This window comes from Hevea brasiliensis, chromosome 9 (genome assembly GCF_030052815.1).
Source record: "Hevea brasiliensis isolate MT/VB/25A 57/8 chromosome 9, ASM3005281v1, whole genome shotgun sequence".
NCBI lineage: Eukaryota > Viridiplantae > Streptophyta > Magnoliopsida > Malpighiales > Euphorbiaceae > Hevea > Hevea brasiliensis.
The window spans coordinates 84,362,022-84,375,294 of NC_079501.1; the positions used below are offsets into that span (position 1 = coordinate 84,362,022).

Below are 13,273 nucleotides of genomic sequence, written 5' to 3' on the forward strand. Positions count from 1 at the left end.
GACAATTTTTAAGATGTTTGTATTTTAGAGGAGACTCTGTCAAAATCTTTACTGTTGACCTGCAGCTTTCTACAAGTGCCTCTATAGGTGCTTAGCCTTTATCCGCTCTTTTTAAGCTTCTTGTAAGTACCTGCGATCTCCAAAGACTGTTGTAAACTTAAAGAGCTAATTTCCTCATGTGCTTTTCACAGATGTCTAACTTCATTTCTTTATTTTTATTTTTGGAGATAATATAAGTGTAGGTTTCTGGCACTTCCTCATCAAGTGCCAGTATCAAATACTAGGAAGTTGTCTATCCAACCTTATTCCAGAGCTGCTTACTTACTCTAAGCTTCCTCTAAGAATTTTTCTACATGCTGTAGTTGTTATATCTTGATGTAATGAATTTAGCATACATGTAAATACTTAAATATTTGTTGAACAATAAGCCGTGTTTCGTCTTTTATTTATTAATGAAAGCGGCCATAAGGCCTACTTGTTACATTGGCCTTTGTTTGATTACATGTGAATGTTTCAAAATGTTAGCCATTGTGTTAGCTCCTTTTATTTCACTTCTGCAGAGATTCTAGGAAAAGCAGCGAGGTCAGCTATTTGAGGTCGCAGGTTAACCTTGGTTATTTTATGCTTAGTGTTATCTCATCAGTTTCCTGCAAGGTGTGATGGCCTTGGAATTGTAGAATCGCGTCATTTGAACTATTACCTTAAAAACTAGAGCAATTGCCATTGTCATAAAAGGAATCTAGACTGTGAAAACATTGATTTGCTACCTGAGAGAATTTTGGGCTGGTGCCCCTCGAGTTCTGTAACACTCTTAGAAGTCAAGTTTGGCTCCTCCAATTTAAAGAATTGATCATTAGAAGCTGCAGGAACTTTAAAACCAAAATTTCCCTCTATCACCTGGGACATTAGTGCAGTTGGTTGAGGTACCTACACTGTGGATATGTTCATTCCTCTATGACTGTTACCCCCCAAGCCAAAAGAGCTAAAGGTCACTTAGGACATCTACGCTTGCTGCCACTGTAGAGCTGGTACAACCTGAGGACCTGCAACTACTTTTGCCTCTCAAACACTAGGGTGAGTGACCCAATTATTATTATTGAAAACTTGGGTAGGAACAATAGTTTTGCCCCTAGGGCGACTAAGTTGAACTAGTATTCTTGTTTGGTTACCCATATGTTCTTCTCTTTTGTGGGGTGGCTGGTATCTTTCCTCGCAATTGGCATGGCTTCCCTTAGTACTGCCCTGAGGAGTTCGGGATTAAACATGCCTCCTAGGCTCCCTAGCACCTCTAGGTACCACGTTAGACTCTTTTAGCCTAAAGACCTGACCATCAGAAGATAACAAAATATGCAAATTAAACTTTTCTACCAATGACTGAATTAGCAAAATAATCTTTTCCGTATGTGCATTAATTTTGTCGAGAGCTATATCCATCTGCCTTCTTATGCCTTGTGCCAAAGCATCAGCGATGGTTGATGCAAGTTTTTCTTCATCACTACTCATCACTATAGGGCATTTTGTAACACCTCATCAAGAACGTGAATGACAGTGAAGCATGAGAATCATCTCACTGGGCATGCCAAATTTTTGGCAAAGAGTAGTGGTGATAGCATGGATTATTGTTTTGACACTCTGTGAGAATGGGTCTCACCAAGCATGCCAAAAATTATTTCGTTACAAAATAATTTGGCTGGCTAATAGCTTCGAAATTGTGAGCATGCCAGATATTAAGTGTATTAACTGCGCACTTCTCTGACTTCTCTTAAATGGTTGTGGAAATCTGACTAAACTGAATGCAACTTCATTAAAATCTCACTTAAACTTAACAATTAATGTAACTGGCAATTGTATTTGATTGTCGAAATTTTAAGTATAAGGCTTGAACAATAAATGTAAGGCTTGAAAAATAAAAAGACAAATAAAATTAAAGATAAATAGACTACTGGAGCCTATTGTTGTTTGATTGATTGAGTAGTTGGGTGTTTTCACGTTGTAGAGTGTCTAACATTTATAGTTTTACCTGCAGGTATCTGGAAGACTCTGGAACACATTCTGCCATGTTTTGTGGTTACCTACAACCTGCCCACTTCTTAGAGCTGCTTAGGACTGCTACAAACTGCCATGTAAGTATTTGAAAATCTCCTAGAAACTTTGAAACACATTCTGCTGTATTTTATGGTTATCTGCAGTTTACCTGTCCACACCTTGGAACTGCTACAAACTACTGTACAGGTATCTAGAAGACTCTGGAATACACTCTACCATATTATGCAGTTACCTGAAGTCACCTGCCACTCCTTGGAATTGCTTGGAACCACTACAAACTATTGTAACTTTTTTTTTTTTTTATCTCAAATAATTATCCAATCCTTGGAACTGCTTGGAACTACTATAAACTTTTGTAACTTTTTTTTTTTATCTCAAATAATTATCCAATAACCACTATTAATTCAACTATTAATTATCTCATGTCACAAATTAATTAAATTAATAAAAAAAATTAATTACCAAATAAAATAATTATTTTTTGTGTAAACAGTTATATATAAATAATATTTATAATTATTTATTAAATATATAATTGAAAATATAAAAATATTTAAATATTACTATCAGTTTAAATAAAAGAAATATGTGATCACATCGGTTATGTATGTAGCTTCACTTTTAATTTGTTAAGTATATATCCATACTTATACCAGTCACTTTTCCTTTATGTTATAGCATTGGAATTTGTGTATTCGGTTTTCTAACTCTCTTTCTTTAGAGAGAGAATTTTTTTTTTCTTTAGTTTTTCGATCTAGAGCTTCAAGCTCTTTTTTGCTATCATTTCGTCAGCTTCTTTTGTCCCTCCATGCAGAGGAAGGCCCCTTTGTCCCTGCCCGGATTGTGGGTTGCCCTCCTTGCAATCAAGTGGGGTATATATATATATATATATATATATATATATATATATATATGTCTTCTTTATGCTGAGTAGTTGGCGTCACATGTGGAGGGTCTCTGCAAAGTTGCTCTATCTGTCTGTTGTGACTAGCTCTGCATCATTGCATGGACGAGGATGAGTCTCGGTCTTCTCTAGTTAGTGTGAGCCTGAATCACTGGAGAGAGCTTCATCATTTTGCTCCTAGGAGAAGAGAAAGTGTTGATGATCTATCTTAGACTGTTGCCCTCCTTCGACTAAACGAGAATTAGATGCCAAAAGACTCTTTTCTCTTTTTTCTCCATTTCTTTCCCTATGCTATGCAATTCATGAACCATGGTTTTGTGCTACTCTGTTTTGGGTTGGACATGTGTTTTCATTTGACTTTGGGTGAGGTTGCAATAGGGTTTGTCTTTCTATAGCTAAGTGCCATGCATAGGCCTTTTTGTGCTTCAGTTGGTGTTTGATCCCCATCGGCGATGGATAGCCAATGTAGTGGCCTTTTGCTAAGGTGTTTAGTGCTTTGTCGACAGCACAGCTTAAGGTCCAAAAAGGGTTCAGTGGTTTGGAGCCCTAATCCGCCTTAAATGGTCGTTTGAGTCTTTGGACCTTGCTTGTCGAATTGGGACGGGGGTAATTGGTCTCTTTTATGGGCTTAGGCCTATTGTAATCCTTGTATTGAAGGGCTCTTTCTGTAATGGGCTATAAGCCCTCTTATTATCAATGAATTTCACTATCTTTCAGGGAAAAAGAAAATTTTGTGTATTCAAATTTCAAAGAATAGTTATATCCACATTATTAGAAATTCTTTAATATATTTAGTCTATATTATATTATTTATAAATTAATTAATAAAAAATTATTTTATATCATCATGATTTAATAATAACTTATAATTAGAAAGAGTCTAAATATTTAATCATAAAAATATTAAAATAATAAAATAATTTTTTTCAAATTAGTTTTTTTAATAATATCTAAAATAATACATTTATTCAGAAAAGCAGTTTTGACCTTCTAAACTTAATGTCAAACGAACACTTAATACTAAACGAACACTTAATATGTTTCTCTAGCGTGGTTTGGATACAACATTTATGTTAAAAATGTTGGGAGATTCGTAATGAGATCATTGTGGTTTAATTCCAAAATTAGAACCGTAATCAATAATGTGGATGAAAAAACCAACTAAAGCTGGGCTAATTCTAAGGGTTACATAGTTGATAGATTAATATGATAATAAAAGAAAATACCAAAGAGACGTTAGAAGTAAAGTCAGGAGGGGCATATATGAAAGCTAAGGATTAAAAAATGATTAACCAAAAATTGGCATTTGTCTTTATCACTTATTGATACTTGGCATTTTTAAAAAGAAAATAATTTTATTTAAAATTTCATTTTAATTTATCTTTTCCTAATTATAAAATAAAATAAAATAATTGATATTAGATAATTCTCTTCTTAATAATTTTATCTTAAAATACATAATTATTTAAATTTAAAATATAAAATAAAATGAAAGAGAATATATTTAATAATAAATAACTTCAGTTTATATATATATATATATATATATATATATATATATATATATATATATATTTCTATATTATATATAAATGTGGAAAGAGAGAAACATTTGCGTTTCGAAAAATACCCTTCATTGTTCAAATTAAATTTAATTATATTTTTATTATTTAAATTAATTTTAATATTTGTATAAATTTAAAATTCTTAATTTTAGAATTCATATAAATTTAAAATCTTAGTCCTACTTATACTTAATTTTAAGTAAATATAAAATTTTATAAGAAGTAATTAACTAAAATAAAAAATTAATAAGTGAAATATATATAAATGTATGAAGGTGGGACATTTGTATTGCCTAGAATACTCATCATAATTTTATATTATGGCAATAAAAGACTAAATTTAATTGGCTACTTAAAATTAATTAATTTTAAAATTTTTTTATTTAAATTAATTTTAGAGTTTATGTAAATTTAAAATTGTTAGTCCTACTTATCCTTAAATTCTATTAATTTTTTTTTAACAACAATTACATGAAAATTCTATTATGATTGAAATATTGATATAAATTCTATAACAAAATTACGTTAACATAATTAAAAAGAATAAAAAATAATATATTATATTAGTGAAATTTGAAATATATTTAAGACTAGATTCCTAAATAGGAATGAAAATTTTGATAAATATATAGAAGAGTAAATTATTTAGGCATACATAAAAGATATTATAAAAGCGTTTTAGTAATTTTATGTCTCTTCTATATTCATATTTATATATCTATAATAATTTATATTTAATATATTTATAATCTATCTATAATATATATAGAATTGAAAAGGGTAAAACAATGAGATTGCTAAAAATACCCTTTATGATTTATATTATTTATACAAATATCAACAGAAGGTATCTATAGTGGTAGAAGCATCAATTCATCGCTATTGATATAAATTCACAACAGATATATTGTCACAAATTCATAAAAATTTATTGCTAATAACATTTAGCCACAATGAATTTGTCGCTAATATGTTTAATCACACTTTACTTGTTGTTGAATTTGTATTTAAATAATTTTAATTTCTAAATATTATTGTAATTAATATAAATTAAAATTTTAATATTGTTTTAATTGTAATTCTACTTATTTAATTTAGTGATCTATAATCTAAATATTATAGGTATTATTAAAAAAATCTTTAATTTAATAGGTTAAATTTGTTTATTATTTAAAATTGATTTCTTATTTAATTTCAAATTCTATTTTATTAAGAAATATAATTCAATTATAAAATTTTTAAATTGAATTAAAAATGAAATTAATTAATATAAATAATAACTAATATTTCTAAGTCATATTGAAAGTATAAGTTTTTCTGAAAGCAGATATAATTTTCTAAAGCATAAGGGCCATCAACAGCCTAGCAAAAAATATTTCATATAATTAATTATCAATAACAATTAGAGTCTAAAGACAATTAGAATTGGGAATCCGATTATTATAACTAATTGGATTGCATTAGTTTTTAAAATAATCATTTAAATTTATAGTTGATTAACTTTTATATGTTCTAACTTTTATTAATTCTAACATTTATAATCTATTAGCCATTTATCAACTACAATAAATTTAAAATATGTGTGAATAATTATATGAAAAAAGATTTTTAGAAAAGAAGAATAAGATTTTTTATATTTATAATCCATTAACCATGAATAAACTGCAATTTATTTATAATATGTGAATAATTATATGCAAAAGATTTTTAGAAAAGAATAAGATTTTTAAAATGCTTGAATTTTGACATAAAAATAGTTAAGTTTACATATATATATATATATATATATATATATATATATATATATATATATATATATATATATACACACATAACTTTTTTCATTGGTTTTACTACACTATATAATTATATCATAATTGGATAAACAAATAAAATATATTGTAAAAGAATAATTATTAATATAAGATAAAACACATTTCGCAAAAAAAAAAAAAAAACTAATATAGGATAACAAAGTAAAAAAATTAAAGATGTATATATTTAAGTTACTCTAATAAAGAAATGATTAAATAAATATTAGCATATATTTATAAAACAATGATAGAAACAAAGACAAATAAGATATTCATTTTAAAATTAAAAAAATTAAAATTATATCATTTACTAATATGATAATTAATGAATTTATCTAAATTTATAATAATATCATTAGTACATGATATGTCACAAATAATTAATAAGAAATTATAATATTTATAATAAATTATATTGAAAATTGAAATACAATAATATCAATGACTGGGGACTTTATGAATAAAAAAAGTACAAATTATTTATATTAAATTATTTATGATATTAATATTAAGAAATTTAATTTTTTAATACAATAATAAATAAAACAAAATGTAATTCTAATTCTGAAATATTAAAAATTTTAAATTTTTAATACGACAAATATTGAAATTTAGAAAAAAAAATTTTACACAAATTTAGATTGTTGATACGAAAAAATAATTTATCGTGAACTTCTATGTTTATAAGTTCTTTGAAACCTTTAATTTATAAGTTAATTAATTAAAATAATATAAAATTTGTTCAGTAATATGAATCAATTAGTATGAGATAGTAAACTTTTGGTGCAATGTTTTTCAACCATTGCTTTGCAGCTGTAAATCCAAAATAAGAAATGATTATTATTCTAAACTCTCTCAGGTTCTGATCCTGGCAGTTAATTTAATGTTTATTCAACTATTAGCATTGCAGACAAGTTTTGTTACAAATTCCTCAATGTTCTTGTCACAGTCTCCACCTTCATCTAAACCCATGCAGGCTAGTTTCTTCCATTTCTCAGAATTCTTCCTTATCTCATTTCCTTTTTCTCCTTCCATGACTTCTCGTACACATCTTTCTATCTCTTCTTTAGTGACAATCCCATATTCATCTGCTTTCACTTTAACTCCCAACTGCCAAGCATCGGTAACAAACTTGGCATTGGTTGGCTGATCCGACCACTGTGGCATTGCCACCATTGGCACTCCCAAGCTCAATGCCTCCAGTATTGAGTTCCACCCACAATGAGTTAGAAAGCATCCCACAGACTTGTGAGCTAGAACTTCCAATTGAGGACTCCATGTGACGACTAGTCCCATTTCTATAGTCTCCTCTACGAAGTTGTTTGGAAGCTTTTTGATTTCTGATTCTCTTACTACCCATAAGAAGCAGGTGTCGCTTCTTTGTAGCCCCCAGGCCAGTTCTGGCATTTGGTCTTCTCCAAGGGATAACAGGCTCCCAAATTATATGTAAACAACTGAGCATGGCTTCTTCGAGTCTAGCCACTTCAAGCAAGCGTCTGAATTGGGCTTTAAGAGGCTGAGATCATAATCTTTGTCATCCTCCAATCGCTTATCTAAGAACATTGAAGGAATTGTTGGTCCAACTGGCTTGATTGGCCATTTTTTTGCCAACCAATTCAGTACCTGGTAATTAATTGAGTTGTATTAATAAGAACTTAGAATACAGAGCTGCACACATTATTGGGCAACCAATTATTTTTACAACTAAGTATCACATAGACAGACATGTTATATACAACACAACCTGATGCAATATTTTAATTAAATACACAAATATATGTGTTAAATTTTAAGAAGCTTTTGGAGTCAAATTTGAACATATTAGTTTGTGCAGATTTCCGAGCTTATTAGGTTCGCGTAAGTGGATGAATAACATAATTTTTGGGTTATGGTTCTGAATTTATAAGATGCTTTTGGTGTACTAAAATTTAGTGCCTCACATGTTTATAGTTATCCCATGAATTATGGAGAATGGGCTTTATCTCAATGTGCTCTAGGAGTACTAAATAAAACATCATTATTGAACATCTAAAAATTGATCAGTTATGTGTAGCAAAAAAATTTTAAAATACAATTATTATGGGTATTGATCATAATAGGTGCATTGATCATAATAGGTCTCATGTGAGTCATATCATAATTAACAGTCAAAATCTATTCGTAATACATAATACACCTGAATAATGTTGCAAGTCAAAAACGAAGAAGGCAGGTCATATATCAAAAAGCGGTGGCAGCCATGCAAAGAATTAAAATAGATGGAGCTTCTATAGGAATACGCAGCTTTTCTTCATGGACAATGCAATAGGCAGCTCATGACTGCGTGAAAAATGAAGCTAAGGCATTTGGAGAATGGGAGAACGGGTTTAATTTATGTGACCTTGGAAAGGGTAGGGAATGACCAACACATGGACTTTGCTTTCCATTTTTCTATGAACAACATCTAACGCAAGTGATCTAGTGGATATGTGGGATGCAGAAAAATTATTGTCTAAATTCGATCTATCATGGATTTAAGATATAAATAAATAAAAAGTATATTTTTAATATAGGTGAGTCATTTGGACAAGAAAAATCCCTATCAAGCAAATGGACAACTACTAACACACAGAAAATTAGTATCATAATATTTCAAAGGTTAATAAAGAGAAAATGTGATAGCAAAAATTTCTAAACTACACAAATATCTTGTTTAGCAATAATTTTTTTTAATTCTATCTCTCTTATTTATATTGTTCGATAACATAGTGAATTTGAGAGGGTATTTTGATTATAGTAAAAATGATTATACCACTATGTTTACATAAGAAAGGGACATCAGTTAGGCAAAACAAGAAAACTATCCACTACACGACATATATGTATGGAAATCTCTGCATGTAGACAATTATCAACGGAACGGGAGAGGATAAGGTATGTCAAGTTGAACTGGGCTTATCGGGTTTAACATATATGCAACTGTCACTTGATCGCTGTCCGAAATCCGAGTACATTGATATGGTGAAAACTCTCTTTAAAGAACATGAAAGGTGTAAATCTGAGAGATTTCAGCCACTTATAGAGATTTCCATGCTCATATGAAGTTCACATGAATTTTCACAAGCCAATTATGAAAAATATCATATAATTTTAGCTAAGGTTATGAACTTACTTGCCTCTATTTCCAGGCTATTGAAGGTATTAAAAAAGATCCAATCCGCTTTCTCAACATTTGAGAACTGACCAGTCACCATTTCTAATGCACCTGGATAATAATGTTCCAAGTCAGAAACGAAAGAAGGCAGGTCACAGATCAAAAGTGGTGGCAGCCCTGGAAGTAGAACTGATGGACCTTCTACAGGAATAAGCAGCTTCCCTTCATGGATGCTACAATAGATTGTACCAACAGCACACGACTGAGTGAAGAATGAAGCTCCAAGGAGGCCTAGCTGTTTAGCTATCTCTAGAACCCTTGTCAATAATGCGTCATACACAAGGCAACTTACAGGATAGCCATGGTTACGTTGTTCTGCAACGATTTCAGGCAATTTTCGAGACAAAAGGTCTGGGAATTTTATGAGATGGTCTTTCATACTACGGTTCTTTTCTTCTTGATCATCAGCAATTGTTTGAACAGTAACTGAGCCTGCTTGCTTATCTCTCAAGTACTCTCCATAGGAGATGGTGAGCAGAGTAACTTTAACTCCTTTGCAGGCTAGGCGTTTGGAGAATTGGAGCATGGGATTAAGGTGACCCTGGATAGGGTAGGGAATGACTAATACATGGACTCTGCTTTCCATTTTTCTATACACCTCTGCTCTAGAAGTTGAAATTTAATTGGGGTTATATAGTGGATTTTAACCTTTATGGGTTGTAAACACCATGATGTTACTCAACCATAGGAGACAAATGGCCCACTAAGCTAGAGAAGAAAGTATAGATTGAAAATGACGTATACATTACTGTGCACTAAAAAAATAGTACATCCAACGATAAAAAAAAAATTATATTTTAAATTTAAGAGTATGAAAATGACAATTTTATGAGTAAAGGTGTATCATATTTATAATGATTATAATAAAATTTATGAGTAGCTCATTAAAATGTATTGGTAGCTTATTGGTTAACTTGGTGAGATGGCTTTATCCTACTTGATTCAACTCCTCGCACGAGTATGATAACTAAATATTATATCTATTTAAAAGTGCAATGAAAAGAGGTGATAAATTATCTAATGATTCATCTCATTAGTGTCACCTAGGGTTTGGTACATCCCTTTCTATAGGATTGGGTTAAATCGAAAATATTAACCGATGACCTGAGTTTCAGATCTAAGGGCTATGATCATTATACTTATAAAACCTTTTTTTTTTTTCAAGTAAAAAAAAAAGTTGTGATGAATATGTCATACATATATTTTGATTTTGAATTTCAATGTTAAACGTGATTACTATATCATGCATGAAATTATCACGTGTAAAAAAAATATTATTAGGTGCAAAGAAAAATATTAAAATATTTTTTAATAACAGGAAACTCTCATATCAGCTCATCCTTCAATTATCCAAACATGAACTGAGTTAAAGCTAATTAATCTATCATGACAGAATTTGAAGAAAATATTCACGTTATTTTCCATTATTTTTTTATTGCTCTTTTAAGCTAATTAATTTTTAAATATTTAATGAAAAGTAACTGTAAAATTAATTAATTCATTTGTGTAACTGTTTTATAATGAACAAAGCTTTCCCAATTGAATGTGAGGATGGAAATTTACTAACAGCCAAAATCAAGGGTCCACAAATGCTTAATTAGGGGATATAATGGAGCCATGGCTGTTGACTATTATTATCATTATAACCCTAAATTTGTTCTTATACGGAACTATGGTCTCCAATCTTTTCAATTTGTGTTTGGACGCATTATTTATTTATTTTTATTACATAATATTATAGTTTAGGCCTGATTGTTTCCTTAGAAAATATTTTCTACCATAAATCTGATCAAATAGAAAATTAAGTTATTTTTAAGAAAAATAATTTTTTTATTTAAAAAATATGTTATTTTTTATTTTATAAATTTTAATAATTTTATTAAAATATTAAAATATTTATAAATACATGTTACAAATACATACTATTGATTTAACATTGTAATCAAATAACAAAAAAATATTTTTCATATACAAATTATTTTATATATTTTAATATAAATTTAAAATTTTATTATTTAAATAATGTTATGTATAAATAATATTTATATTTATTTATATATAATTGATAGTATAAAAATATTTAAATATTTTTTATCAGTTATAAATAAAGAAATATGTCATCACATCGGATATTTATGTAATTTCACTTCTGTCAATTATATATCTATACTTATAACAATCTCTTTACTTTTATTTATAGCATTGGAATTTATGTATTCAAATTTCATAGAAAAACAAAATCCACATTATTAGAAATTTCTTAAGTATATTTACCTTATCATATTATTTATAAATTAATAAATAAAAATTATTTTATATAATCATAATTTAAAAAAATAATTAATAATAAATCATATATTTATTAGATTTAATTCAATTGCATTTATACTAAAGTCATTTTTAGAGTTATAAATTTCGAGTTTGAATTTCAATCAAAACTAATTGTATATAAAAAAAACTGAAATGATTTATAATTCAAAGTTATTTAAACTAAATCACACACTTATATATAATTATATTATCATGAAAGGATTTTTTTAGTTTGTATGAATGATTTAATGGATTAACTCATAGAATTCCTCCCAACTTTATCTGTCACGCTAGCCTATTTTGTGATAAATTATATAAGCAGTGCTTTAACTTAAGGATATGTAATATTATGGTATTTAAATTTTAATTTATAGTATAAAATCTCCTAATTTTTAATTTAAGTCAAATAAAACCTCTTATAACCTTCAATAACTAATTTTTAAGTTATTTATGTTGACATGTCATTTATAAAATAAAAAAAAAACTATATTTTTATAGCTTAATAGTTTCGGATAAATAGGTTCTAGGTTATCAAAGTGTCGATCTATACAATTTGAATTATTAGAATTGTGGATAGAGAAAGAACAATTTTTTTTTTCCCTAATGAGTGTCAACTTTATAGAGGGAAAATATAATTTTTTAATCTAATAAGTGTTAGTTCAATAAAAATAATCTAAAAATTAATTACTGAAAGTCATAAAGAGATTTTGTGTTATTTAAATTAAAAATCAGAAAATTTTATATTTCAAATTAAAATTTAAAGATCTTATTATTGCCTATTCCTAAATTAAGATAACGTATACAACATTTTTGTCAATTATAATGAAATAATATTTTCATTTTGGTTTAATTAATATTTTCATTTTGGTTTAATTCCAAAATTAGCACCGTAATCAACAATGTGGATGAAAAAACTAACTAAAGCGAGGCTAATTCTGAGGGCCACTTAGTAGAAAGATCATTTTCTATTATTTCTGTACTTTATATTTATGCATGTGGCGTGCAGGGTAATGTAGCCTACCTTATCTTCAAGGTCCAATATATGAGGTGGCCAAGCCAATACCGCTCTTTCATTTCTGATTCAGTACAATAAAGACATATCATTTGGAAATTATTTAAGGATCCAAATAAAAGAAGTACAAATTTCAAAATAAAATACAATTTTATATTATTATTAATTATATGTGATAAAAAAAACTAAGATTAAGTCACAAGAATTAAGATTATGTTTGGTAAAGTGTAATGTAATGCAATATGATTAATTATATAATATAATCAAAATTGTAACGTAATATAATTGTTATTACATTCCTCTATTTAGTTACAAAATAAAAATAATATTAGTATAACATAATGATAATTTTTATTTTAATATTTAATTTATTTATAATGTTAATAATGAGTGGTAATGATTGTAGTGATTGATAGTCGAGTTGTAATA

At 28.1% G+C, this 13,273-nt stretch overlaps 1 protein-coding gene across 1 annotated transcript; it reads right to left on the minus strand.

The window, feature by feature from the left end:
• Positions 1-7,185: 7,185 nt before the first annotated feature.
• LOC110643131 (UDP-glycosyltransferase 74E2) lies at positions 7,186-10,107 on the minus strand. Its single transcript, XM_058154196.1, is given in 2 exon segments — positions 7,186-7,952; positions 9,485-10,107. Coding segments are annotated over 2 exon segments (1,296 nt in total). The 5' UTR covers positions 10,049-10,107; the 3' UTR covers positions 7,186-7,220.
• Between the last annotated feature and the right edge of the window lie 3,166 nt (positions 10,108-13,273).